This window comes from Patella vulgata, chromosome 8 (assembly GCF_932274485.2).
Source record: "Patella vulgata chromosome 8, xgPatVulg1.2, whole genome shotgun sequence".
Lineage (NCBI taxonomy): Eukaryota > Metazoa > Mollusca > Gastropoda > Patellidae > Patella > Patella vulgata.
In genome coordinates, this window is record NC_065886.2 from 44,473,076 (window position 1) to 44,487,157 (window position 14,082).

The 14,082-nt window shown below is 35.0% G+C and overlaps 1 protein-coding gene across 1 annotated transcript; it reads left to right on the forward strand.

Moving 5' to 3' along the window:
* The first annotated feature begins 2,635 nt into the window (after nt 1–2,635).
* LOC126829665 (glycine receptor subunit alpha-2) lies at nt 2,636–13,852 on the forward strand. The gene is made up of 8 exons (XM_050559681.1): nt 2,636–2,813; nt 3,266–3,354; nt 5,039–5,106; nt 5,838–6,052; nt 8,194–8,276; nt 9,409–9,546; nt 10,291–10,658; nt 12,177–13,852. Exons 1-8 carry the CDS (start codon nt 2,755–2,757, stop codon nt 12,345–12,347), a joined length of 1,191 nt encoding a protein of 396 aa, XP_050415638.1. The 5' UTR covers nt 2,636–2,754; the 3' UTR covers nt 12,348–13,852.
* Nucleotides 13,853–14,082: the final 230 nt, after the last annotated feature.

Below are 14,082 nucleotides of genomic sequence, written 5' to 3' on the forward strand. Positions count from 1 at the left end.
AACATGGATATTGATACGGTTCATTACTCTATTTCGACCTAAATCAAAGTGGTTAGCTATTGATGACAAGCCATTAAAGAATCAAAGAATGACTACAACGCATGACTACAAAGCATGACCACAAAGCATGACTACCATTATGTTCTAACGTCAGAAACGATGAAATAAATTGAAATGGAGTTTGATGTCCCGCGTTTCTGCAAAATTTCCTTTATAGCTCACTGTATGGTGTATGCCCGTCTTCATTAGCCCTGCTCGGTACAGGACAGCAGTCAGTAGGACGTTAAACTCCATTTCATATCATTATTTCAGAACTGTGACTTTGGCTACAATTACCAAGCTACATTGATTTAATGGTATAGCACTTGTATCAATCAATATTAACATCTAGGCGGTAATCTTTAACATCATGCCTAACACAAGTTAAAGCCCTTAAAAGAGCTAAAACCTCTTTTATCATGATTGGATAATCAATTTCAGATGACCGCCAGTTGTCCCCGAAATACTGTTTCTGACTGTTGAAAATAAACTCAGCACCCCATTTGAAATTTGAAGCATCAGTAGACAAACATAAAACTAGGTGCTCCTCCTTAACCCATTGTTTAGAACCCTGCCAGTCAGGTAGAAAACCCCAAAATGCAATTTCCTTCCTCAATTCTAACGATAAAAGACATACATCTTCTTTCGACGTCAACAACATTGAAATCGCGTTAAAACTTTCCGAAGCAAAAAATCTCGCTCCTGGTACTGCTAAAGAAAACGAAATTATTTTGCCAGCATCATCTAAAGATCTCGGAGGATTAAGTGAAGTCAAAAAATGTTTCGAATACTTCGTATTTAACACGAAACTATCTAACTCCTTAATCCTATCACTGATAGATTTTGCATCCACAGTGGATACCTGAAGGGGAAAAAAATGAAAACTATTCATATATAATCCAAATTTTAAATAAATAAAATGAAAATTGGTAGAAATATCAGAACCAATTTTTTGGGACGACCTTTTGCATTTCACCCCTTAAGAGTCAAAAGGAATGCCTCCTTAGAGTAATATGTGTCAAGCAGCTCTCAAATTGATATAGAAACGTGCATAATGCGAAACCCGATTAGATTCACAACATTTTATTATATATCAGCATTAACGCGTATTCGATGATGACAACTGTACAATTAGTAGCACTTGGCAAATCACCTTCAAAGAGACATTAAATCCGGCTGATAAAACCAGACATCAGTCTTGGGCTGACTATAACTAGGTATCATTCTCAGGCCGACACCCTGCATGACTAGGTATCAATCTCGGGCTGACTAAACAGTACGACTAATGTATCTATCTCGGGCTGATAAAACCAAACAACTTAGTATCAATCTTAAGTTCACAAAACCATACAACTAGATATCAATATAAAACTCAAAAACTAGATATCAATTTCAGGCTGATAAAACCATACAAATTAAATATCCATTTCAGGCTGATAAAACCATACAAATTAAATATCCAATCCAGGCTGATAAAACCATACACATTAAATATCAAATTCAGGCTTATAAAACCATACAACCAGGAATCGGTCCAAAGCTGGTAAAAACATGCAACCCATTCTAAATGTAAATTGAATGAAACCCCCCCCCCCCCCCACCTCAAGAAAATTTATCGCAATGATGAATAGAAATAAATGTGACCTTTCGACTCGAATGAATATTACCAGAGCAAAGACATCGAATGGTTATGTTGTCTATTTTTGATTTTTTTTTGTTTTTTTTTTCGGGGGGGGGGGGGACTGGACATTCTTAAATTAAAGTGAAATTTGAAATACAAAATTTCCCTGTAAATGTAAAAATGGATAAAATACCCCAGATTAGGCCGATAATGCATCAATATCAAGTCTTCATCCCGATAAATGTAACTATGCACTTTAAACAATTGCTTTCCGAATAGTGTTTTTTTTTCTCCTTTCCTCTCTAATTAAAAAAAAACCCAACCTAAATTCAAAACAGAATTAATAAATAAACCTATACAACAAACATTCATTTCAGGCTGAAAAACCAACTGAGATACAAATTGTGACACAAGTCTGTCTTTCTATATCACTAAACCGACCACACTTAAAGTTTTCACACCTTACTATCTCTGCAAATTTGGCCAATATAGCAAAGATATATGTACCTCATCATGATGAGCAGTGACGTCATTCACAGCTCAAGATTTTCTCTTTTTATATGTTGAGGGGTTATCTTGTAACTTCGAATTGCTAACCCAAATAGCAGCATAAGCGAGAAATACCACCTCCTTCTGTTCAACGGTGTTTAAATCAAAACCCAGAATTTTAAACACCTCTTCGATAACGAAACGTTTTATTTTCTCGTCTTTTGAAAGGGATTTTAGGACCTCATTTTCCTTAAAAGAAAATTCCGATTTTGTTCCCTTCCTAAACTTTCTCAAGACAGGGATAATGTCTTTCATGTTTAACACCGCGTTGTTAGAGAGGACAAACATTTCGTCCAAACAGTTGGGGTGTTGGTGGGCAAGTGACAAATACAGTCATGTCACGTGTTACACACTTCCGGGCGTAGGTCAAAGTTGTGAACAGTACTATGTTAAACCTAATTTCATGTTATTGATTCATAACTGTGACATAGCAAGCATGTAGGCTATAGGGCTTATACATTCTCGTTCTAATTTCAGGTGGAATAAAGATGATATATGATTGGTTTATTTCCATCTACTGGCAGTATAGATAAATATATTCGATAATGGATTTGAGAAATTGTGTCCATATCCTGACACTCTACTCTGCAATGTTGACTTTTAAGTGAGCAAATTCTATAATTTACATTGATTCCTCGATTAGAAAATCCAGCGTGGTTCTCCCTTGTCAGTGATGCAGGACGGAGGGGCTGACAAGGAAAGCTGTCTAGTCGTTCGAATGGGACGAAAACCCGAGGTCTCGTGTACACATTGGCGTGCACGTAAAAGATTCCTTGGCAGTTGGAATTCGATATAAGAGTAGGCCGTAGTGCCGCTGTCCGGGCAAAATTTCCCCCATAGCACACTGTATGGCGTTTGTCTGTATTCAGTAACCCAGTTCAGAGCAAAAAAGTAGGACGTTAAACCCCATTTCATTTCATTTCCGATTAGAAAAATTCAGGAAACTTAAGAGCCAGCATCGTTTTATTATATAACCATGAAATGGGCCTGGGATATTTTCAAATTATATTTTATTGCAGCTTAAAATTTTAAACGGCTAGTCACTTTTTTTTATAGTGTTATGTCTATATATGAAAGAGAGGTCTTGGATAGGATTTTTAATTCCAGTAATTACGATGCCACAGTTGGACCATATGCCATAACAGGTAACATCAAATCGTATTTATTTGCTCAGAATTTCTAACAACGATTAAAAAGGTTCATTCTGGTCGATATAAAAAATTCACTTGCACTTATTAATGTTAAGCTTAGTATTTTCAACAGCCTAATTATATCATTTAACAACCAATCATACCCCCCTCCCCACCCCCGCCCTGACGCTTGAATTGTTATAGGGATGTTTCCATGTCAGACGAATATAATAAACTAATTACAGGTCTGCAATTCAACAAGAACTGGGATATAATTCCTAAGACACCCAGCTATGGTTCAATGGTTATTCACCCCCACCATTCCTATTCTATGTAGTAACGGTATCGTCCCAACAGTATGTCTATAAATTGTTAAGCAATGTGTACTAATTTCCTTCATATTTCACTCGTATAATTATGGCTTGTGTCCGGTTAGTGTCAAAAAACAGGACGTTAAAGGGACTATCCCTCAGAAATAAAAGTCCGTGTACGTATGAAATTTAAGTGCCAAAACGTAGAGGAATGGTGTATTTGCCGTGTCTGAAAATTCAGCTCAAAATATTGAATCGTTTGTACGTGAAAGGCAAAACCGCTTATCCGGAAACGTAACCGTTTTAAGATTTCGGGTCAATTTTTTCCCTTAGCGGCCAAAACAGTGCGTGATGCATGTTCTATACTTGATAACAAACGGTAAACTTCACCTACACGTTATTTTTATAAAATAAAAGTCGGGTATAATACAACTTGGGACGAGTTTAAGTTATTTGAATACGTATCATGTATATTGAGTTAGTTACTGGGCCCCAAGGTTGAGTTTTTTAAGGGCTTTCACACAAAATTAAGTAGATTTATTCTTCAAAATATAATCGAGATTGGCCCTTTAAAGCCTATAAAATTTCATTTTTGTATAATTAACAGCTAAAGCCCCTCATTTTGAGCCTTTAAGAGTCACAAGTCTCAATAAATGTTAGATACACTTGACAAGTTGACTTGTTATAAAAAGTAGGAGTATTAACATCATCGAATAGTACGTTATCGTCCGATCGTCACTTATCAGGAGTAGGGTCTGTGTGTTCAATCGTTCGGGTGAGACCAAAGTGGTACTGCTGCATAGTAGAGCACAAAGAAAGATCACGTGACAATAATTGCAATTCGAAGATGACTAAACTGAAAAACCACTGTTCAAGAAAATTGACCCCACCCCCTTCGCCGTAAAAAAAGTTACCACTCATACTGACGAAACGTTAAACCCATTTCTATTCATATAATTGAAACTTCCGGTCTATGATATTGGTAGCTGGTATCCATCAGTGGGAATCTGATCTGAAACTGATTTTTGTTTAGATAAATTCTATGTGGGCAGCTAATGACAGAGGTATAATCCCTTTACAATTGGATTCTGTTACATTGTATCGTAGATGTCCATTTCATGTTGCCATGGTAATACGTGCCAAATCCCAGTATTAAACCCAGATGCATATACCATGGCATACCTGGGAAGTAGATTCAGGAAATACATGTTGATAATATATATTGATGATGTTTTGTTTGAATGAACACGATACCTCCAGCACAGCCAGAGTACACAATTATTGACACATTATCGAATTCTCGTCTGTCAAAACCAAACTTTGTTTGTTTGATACGACATTAATATTGAACAATGGAGGATTAATTGATGTATATTGAACTTTTTCAGGAGAACCTACAGTAGTTGCTGTGGATTTTGATATTATTGCTCTTGGACCTGTAAATGATTTATTAATGGTGAGTCCACCGCCTTTGTTTTATAAAGTCCACCCACAGCTTTAGATTGTCTTTGTCTTTAAGTCCTTTTTTATTCACACATGTTGAATATACATGTAGCTAAAGAAAACAACTGAAATATTTACGGAAACGGTGAAATAACCCTTAGCCGATTAAGTTAAGAAGGTAGAAGATGGCGACCCCTTATCATCTCCATACCATCCGTCGCGCAAATATTATGCTCTCCCCGCTCACTGTAGATGAGCCGACCCTTTGTTGCTTTTTCTCCCGCACAAAACCCCTCAAAGAATCTGTGTTTTTATACATTAAGTGGAATATCGGCTTCATTCCAGAAAAAAACCCCGACATATATACCAAAATATACCAAATGCGATAAAAAGTAAATTCTTTCAATGACATTTAATAATTGAACTGGAAAAACACAGACCACAAGTGACGTGGAGTACAATTACTGTTTATTATTAAACGACTCTTGTAAAGTCGGAGACAAAATTACACAATAAACTGCAGGTGCCCACATATGTATAGACCATTCAAATGCTGTTAATACACTTGTATGAAATGTTTTGGTGTCGTATAATATGGCACCCTATAAAGCTGTGTGTCGCGTGTAAAAAATAAAACTGGATATGCAAAAAACCAAAAACACCCCCCCCCCAAAAAAAAGCAACAACAAATAACAGAGAAGGAAATAGACAATTCAAATATATGACTTCTACCACCATTTTCAGGAATACAGCACGAGTCTTTATTTTCGGCAAGAATGGTATGATCCAAGATTAAAACACTCGGAATCGGGAATTAGAACCTCCCATCGACACCTGTCTTACTTTTGGGTTCCTGATTTATTTTTTCCTAGATCAAAGACAGAAACACGACACGATGTCACAGAACCCAATATGTACATCAAAATACACCCTAACGGTAGTGTTATATATAGTCAAAGGTAGGCCATATTTCTGAAGCATTAGTTACGATCATTACTATACCATTAACCCTGGCTACAGTTCCCATGTTAAAACTTTTTTCTGATTAGTTAAATTCAATTCAAACCAAAATAAACCCGAAATAAAACAATAAATAATTTATCGACTATTCATCGAAACACTACTGTTTTATTGTACGGAATTGACGACGTGGAAGACTCACTCAATATTTTTAAAACTGTCCATTCGTTTTTCGAAATCACCAGACGGTTCCAGGGACAACTATAAACACTCATCATTGTAAATATATTCTCACTATAATCATACTTGCACGTGTACATTGATTATTAATTTCTAAAATGTAAATACATGTATCTATATCTGACAGGGAGAGGGGTTTAATATAGGCCTGTTCCCCAATCCCTATTCAGATACAAATCTGAATAAAATATTGCTTATAAAAATAAAATTCAAACCAAGCCATTCTTCACGAATTTTTTATCCTTGGAGCTGCTGGACCCGATTGGGAACATTTTGTTTCACTTCCCGAGGTTTGGAGTCAATGCCTGTTTTAATACATTGTTTATTAATAATGTAATAAATCATTACAGAGTGTCACTCACTCACTGAGCCTGAAATTGCTATATTATTGCATGCACTATACTATTTATAGCGGATACGGTTAATTTTATAGATTGTCGAACAATTTTCCCCAGAGGATTTCATTGTGAGATAACAAAGTTATTTTTCCTTATTGTTTGGGTACGCCTTTCAAACGATGGGTATGTATTTTGTATGACGGTTGTCTAGGAAATGGTTATATCTTTCGATATTCACTGTTAATGCACATACTTTCTCTGATACATCACAGAATGAAAATGTCTAAATTTACATGCTGTTGGTAAATCTAAATCCATTTTTTAGATGTAAATTTACAAGTCAGTGTTAAAATACAGTCATTTTACTGGCAACTTTCTGCCAGTCAATTTACGGTAAAAAATTCACAAAAATTATTTACAGTGTATGTATTTTGTATGACGGTTGTCTAGGAAATGGTTATATCTTTCGATAATCACTGTTAATGCACATACTTTCTTTGATACAACACAGAATGAAAATGTCTAAAGAATTGTAATATTGATAAGAATACAAAATATTTATTTATGGTTATATATATTTATATATCATTATCATTAATATTTATTTTAATCTTAACCTTTATAACAGCTTCATCAATTATAAAATAATAATAGTCAGGAACTAATAAATCTTTGACTTCAACTATTTTAAAATAAACAATGCTGTTTAATCACCATGTCAAAATTTGTTTAGTTAAATAAATTCTTAACAAATAAAAACTAATAAATGGGAACAGTTCCTCTTCTCTCCAATTAGAAAAGTAAAAACGAAACAAACCCAAAATATTTACTTATATTTGGTATTGAGTTTTGCACGTTTTATTATCCAACTAGGTCTATTCATTACATGAGATAAAATCTCCTTTCAGTTAAATTATTTGGAAAACACTCCATACTTCTGCAATGATAAATATTGATAAATTGTGCCGTTAACGTGTTTTAAGTCAAAATGCCTTAACTTGACTATTTGTTTTGCATATTTGAGACGAAATGCATCAGGATAGAACGTTTATTTAACATATAATATTATTCCTGTGTACCCTAACCAGGACATCCGGGTTTCGATCCCATTTTGCACTGAGAAAGTTCGACTGAATTTTTCTAGCGTAGGTTTCCCGCGGCAGTGGCGTGGGATGGGAGTGTGGTGGCAAGGAAAAGTGTCTAGTCGTTCGGATGGGACGAATATCGAGGCTCCGCGTACGTAAAAGAATTCTTGACAGCTTGAATTCGTAGGCTGTAGCGCCGCTAACTGGACAACGATTTCACCCAAAGCACACTGCATGACCTATGCACGTCTCTATTATCCAGGTTGGTGCTGAAGGTAAAGCACGCTAAACCCCATTTCATTTCATTTCCACTTAGAGTGTTAGATATATTAAAATGTACAATTCTTAATCCAGATACCACAGGAATTATATTCTTTTTACCAAAATAATGCAGATACGTATAAATTGTCTCATTTCCTTTCTAGTCTATACAAACCTATTATTAAAACTTTTCGTATTGAAACTTTGTAATTGCAGATTATCATTAACCGTTAGTTGCTTAATGGATCTTCGCAAATTTCCATTAGATAAACAAACTTGTTCGCTGAGAATAGAAAGTTGTAAGTAGCTTATTTAACTTTGTTTGTTATATGAAAAATGATTCTGTAGCCTTTGTTTATTTCACTGCGAACACACAAAGCCATTTTATTTCTAATTTTAAAAATATTCGATAACAAATAGATTTGACATTCTATTTTATTGATTGTAAAATTGATAAACGTTATCTCTGTTTTCTATTTATTTTGCTGTTCTATAACCTCTTGAGTATGTTTAATGCAACAGCCAATTACTTAAAGGGCAATGTTACCGTCCACAAATTTTACATAAATAGTTTAAACACATATTCCAAATAAAAATATAAATATGGAGATCTTTGCTACTTTTGATCGTTAGTGATTTTTGTATCCTCTGGAAACTATAGTCTAATTAACCATATAAAATATTATGTATAGACATTTGTACTTGGTATGGGGGTGGGTGACTTATAGAGATAAATTAGTTGTAATTTGTTAAATCACCACGATATGACTTCTTAGAGATAGTTGCAATATGGAAGAACTAAATCTGCCTATAGCAGGTTTATGTTTTGGCTTCAAATATTATTTCCAACTATTATTTAGATATTTATGAACATGACAAGCCTATAATCTACTCTCTCGACCATCGGATAGCGAAGGTTTAATGGATTAAAACGCCTGCGAGATTTGAAAATAAAATGGATAATCGAGACTTAGTGTCGTTTGTCCAGCACCGTTGCTACGATAATAAACAATTTACACTACATCTCCCAACAATCATAATATCAATCAGAATAAGGAATCTTAATAACATTTTCAATATACATTATGTATTCACTTTTCATTATCTTTTATAGCAAGAACGGTCAGCTCTTTATCTAAATCTTACATAATGCACCTTTAACATTTAACGTTTAAGCAAAACCGTTTACAAACAAGGGGAGGGTATATACAATATTGCATGACAACATTTGTAAATATCACGCATTCTGAAGTTACGTAAAACCGATACTCAGTGCAAAGGATGCAGCACCAGCACTTTCAAGCCATACATGTATATAAGTCATTACCCCGGTAAAAATCTCCAATAATTTACAATATTTCAACCCCCAAACTATTTGTTTTTAAGTTGAACACGGTTAAACGGTAATTCATTTGCTTTTCTTTAATACAGACAGCTACACAACGGAAGAAGTGAGACTTGTTTGGTCATCAGAACGAAAATCCAGCACTATTTTACCGTCAGCAAATATTCCAGATTTTGAATTAAATGGCATTTCATCTCATGACTGCACAAGTAAACTTCAAACAGGTATTTTATTAATATAGATCACCCATAAATAGATAATAAATACAGCTTCTCAAATATAGATTGTTGTCACCCTAGCATCCCCTGTCCTCGGGAAACAGAAATGCAGTCGCTAGCATCAAAAGCAGATTTTAGCCTTAGATTTTTCCTTTAATAGCTTTATGCTTTAGCTATATCTATTGGTATCAAGAAGATGATTTGGTAAAATATTTCTGAAACGCCAGTCGTGACTCATTACTGGAAATGGCTGTATTTTCACAAATCGTTTACAACAATAACTCTATTAACTGAATTCGATTATTTTAAATATTATTATAGTTCCGTAGCAGTCAAGTTTCCCATACCATTTATTATTTTACTGTGTTATATTAGAACACCAATGACGTCGTTATAAGTAGGTTTATATCATGTGGCAAACCAATAAGGCGAAAGTATCTACACATGGCTTATATAAGTTAAAAACATATATGAATATCAATAATTATAACAATAGAAAATATTTTAAAGAATGTTTTTTTAACCAATAAGAATAGTTCCCGATCAGATAGGTTGTTTTTCGCGGCTAGTATATAGCTTTCTCTGTAGTTTGGATATAGCCTCCTCTCTATGATTATGTAAGTAATACACCGAAAGGACAAAGTTTTACTCCAATTTCGAATGGAAGTCCATAGAGTATTAGCTTATCACATTCATTAACTTTGAATTTTGAAATACCATCAGACTCATTTTGTATTTTCTACTTTTCAGGCGAATATCCATGTCTGTATGCTACATTAGAAATGGAAAGACAGATTGGGTATTATTTAACGCAGACATATCTGCCAACTACTCTGATTGTGGTGCTTTCTTGGGTATCGTTTTGGATCGACCCTGACGCCATTCCTGCTCGGATATCAGTAGGTCTTCTGACAGTTCTCACCATAACGACCCAGAGTTCCGGTGCACGTTCTCAACTACCCAGAGTTCCTTACACCAAGTCTGTTGATGTCTGGATGTCCGCGTGTTTAATATTTGTTTTTGCTGCATATATCGAGTATGCTTTTGTGACTGTATTATCAAGGAAGTTTCGAAAATGTTCAAACCGAGCTAGTACTTCCAGCAGCAAGGAGTCAATTGTAAGTACAGTAAACTTCGGCCTTAAAATCTACCCAAACTATGATCCACTGACAGTTTAAAGTGACTAGACGATCCACCCACACCTCGCTCTACTGACAGTTTAAAGTGACTGGACGATCTACCGACTCCATGTTTTACTGACAGTTTAAAATGACTGGACGATCTACCCACTCCATGTTTTACTGACAGTTTAAAATGACTGGACGATCTACCCACTCCATGTTCTACTGACAGTTTAAAATGACTGGACGATGTACCTACACCATGTACTAATAACAGTTTAAAATGACCAGGTTTCTTTAATTTCGGTTGAAAACTAAATTGTTGATGGCATTAGATATTATATGCTGATTTGCTTTCTCGGGTAACAAGCCGTCTTTCTTGAATATTTGAAGATAAAGCCATGGGCCATCGGATTGCTCCGATTTTAAGTTGATTAGAACATTGCGGCCATTAAGAGTTTAACGATAAAATATATAATTGAGACTAAAGGTCCCTACGCGTAAATTAGTCTCGAAATAACCTAGATTGTGTTGCATAAAACCATTTCTGTTTCCTTTTTTAAAACTATTCGTATATTTATTGGAGCACCAAAGAAAACATCGACGCCCTTTTGTTCAGATAGTGGATACCAGTCTAGATCTATACGAAACTGACTATATATATATTTATTCGTCAATCTAAACCGGAGCCACTATTTTGCAAGATAAACATCTAGGCGTTCGGATTGGACGAAGAACTGAAGCCCCGTATATACTGTCGGGGATAATTTCCCCTCCTTGGTTTAGAAAAGTATGATCCCATGGGAAATATAGAATAGTGTAATAATAAACTATGTAATATATGGAAATTTATTGTATATGTAGTTATTGCCCTTTATTTACATATTATCTGGATAATGATTGTTTGTCTTGACGTGCCCTGTATATTATATTCAAATCGTTGATTGTATAAACACATATTATAAAGTCGTTCGGTGGAGACGAAAAATTGAGGTCCCGTGTACACAGTACTGGCGTGTACGTAAAAGAACCCTTGGCAACTGGAATTCGATATAAGAGTGGGTCGTAGCGCCACGTTCCGGGCAAAATCTCCGTCATAGCACACTGTATGGCGTACGCCCATCTTCATTATCCCAGTCGGAGCAGAAAAGTAGCAGGTTTAACCCCATTCCATTTCATTCCATACTAAACAATATGGCATGCTAAAATACTGACATTTCTTATTGGCATATTTGATATTACTTATATGTATTTAACCCGTTTTCCGTTTAATTCCATAACTTTTCGGGGAATTCATTTTTTTTGTAAAACTAGAATGTGTATTATAGAGGCTGGTTATCTTTAAGTTTTTCGAAAATATAATTCCAGCTACAAAGTATAATAATTATACGAAATTAAAGCGTGGGTTAAGGTTGGTGATGTGGTACTAAATTTGTTATACCGGGTGTTTATTTGTTTTTTAAATTTATGGTTTTACAACCAATTAAAATAATCTTGTTGTTTCAATCTTTGCAGTTGCCCAGACAAGAATCAGTACAAAATATAAACGGAAGAAGGGAAAGAAAACCACCATTGTTTACAGGACGGGATAATGGCCGCATGGTGGATAAGACATCACGTTATTTCTTTCCGGGAGCCTTTTTAGTTTTTAATTTATGCTATTGGTTGTATTACATAGACTTGTAGGACGATGAGACGAAGCATGGTTTGTATTAATTAAAGATGCATTATGTTAGAAATGAAATATAATGAAACGGGGTTTAACGTCATACTATTCTCCTCCGACTGGGGTAATGAAGACGGTCATACGCTATGAGGGAAATCAGCGCTACGACCCATTCTTACATTGAATTCCAACTGCCAAGGGTTCTTTTACATACACACCAATGTGTACACATGACCTCGATTTTTCGTCCCATTCGAACGACTATAGGTTATCTCTTGCCAGGTTCTCCATCCTACGTCACTGACAAAGGGGAACGACGCCAGAAAATCCCAATGAACTTTGGATTGACACAGGATCACCATTTAATAATTTAATTTAAAAATTGATTATCTCCCTTATTATCGTAACAATGGTAGCAACGAAAATCGAGATACGCTATTCTGATGAAAACTTCCAACGTTGATAACTTCGCATTTTCAATATATTCCTTTTTAAAACTAATATAGCGAGAACTGTCAACTCTTTATCTAAATCTTACATAATGCATCTTTAATGAGAAACACGATTTTACATTTTTTTAAATTCTGATCTACTTTACTGCGGCAACATCAGAAATTGGTGTCCGATGTCAACTGAATATCGAAAAATATCCCCATTACTTCCTTCAAACGACAAGAGCATACTTGTCGAAACGGCGTGCTATATGTATGACATCCAGAATTTGCATTCCATCTAAATGTTTGTTGTGTTTTAGGTCACGAGTTTAGCTCAAATAATGGAACTGGGGTAGATGCAGGGTCTTATTTTATAAGGGGGCAATTATAACTCCAGGGTCCAGATTTACTTATTAAAATTTTTTTTTTAATAATTATAAGATTTATTATCAATTTTTATTTTAAATCTATGCGTGCATGGGGGTGAGGCATCAGATGACTATGTTACCATTCAATAAGGAATGTGGCGTGGTTGGTTCTGAACACATGAACATGACCGATGTCTAATTTGTAGCCTTACAGATGGTCTGTTTTTTTGAAAGCGTTAAAATTCTACAGATTAATTTCCAAACTGATAAGCAGTAAATATTCGCTTGGCCGCTAGAAAGATCAATACAAGGACATAACGAAACAGCTTTACGTTAAATTATAGAATGACGCGATTGTTTTAACCCATTTAATATCTCGGCCATCCGATGGCGTAGATATTTGGTTATGGGCATTTCTATGTTGCCCCTCGAGGACAGATTACACCCGCGCATGCGCAAATCTCTGTCTAATTTTCGTTAATTGATTACCGCACTGATAATCCGCCTCGTTATTAAATGTTTCATCTGTTCTGTATATATATTTAAATATTTCACTAATCCATTCTATTTTTCGCTAATCACCTTGTAAATATTTTATTTTGTATATATATAACATGTTTGCCACAGCCCTTTGAAAAAATTGTACCCACGGGTACCGTACGCAATACGCATACACATATATAAGGATTTATGTCACACAACCAGAATTCAGGAACACGAACATTGCACTAAATAAAATATTAAAAAATCTGTCAACTGTTAGTTATTTATGTTTTATTTCAACTATACAAAACTATCACTGATGTTTGCTGTAATGACTGCAAATATTTTTGCATATTCGATCACGTGATCAGTTGACGTATAGCGAAGATTATCTCCGGACTCGAACTTAGAAATCTTATTCCTAGCACACACGCTAATTATGCAGAGATATCGAAAATTATTTGAAAAAT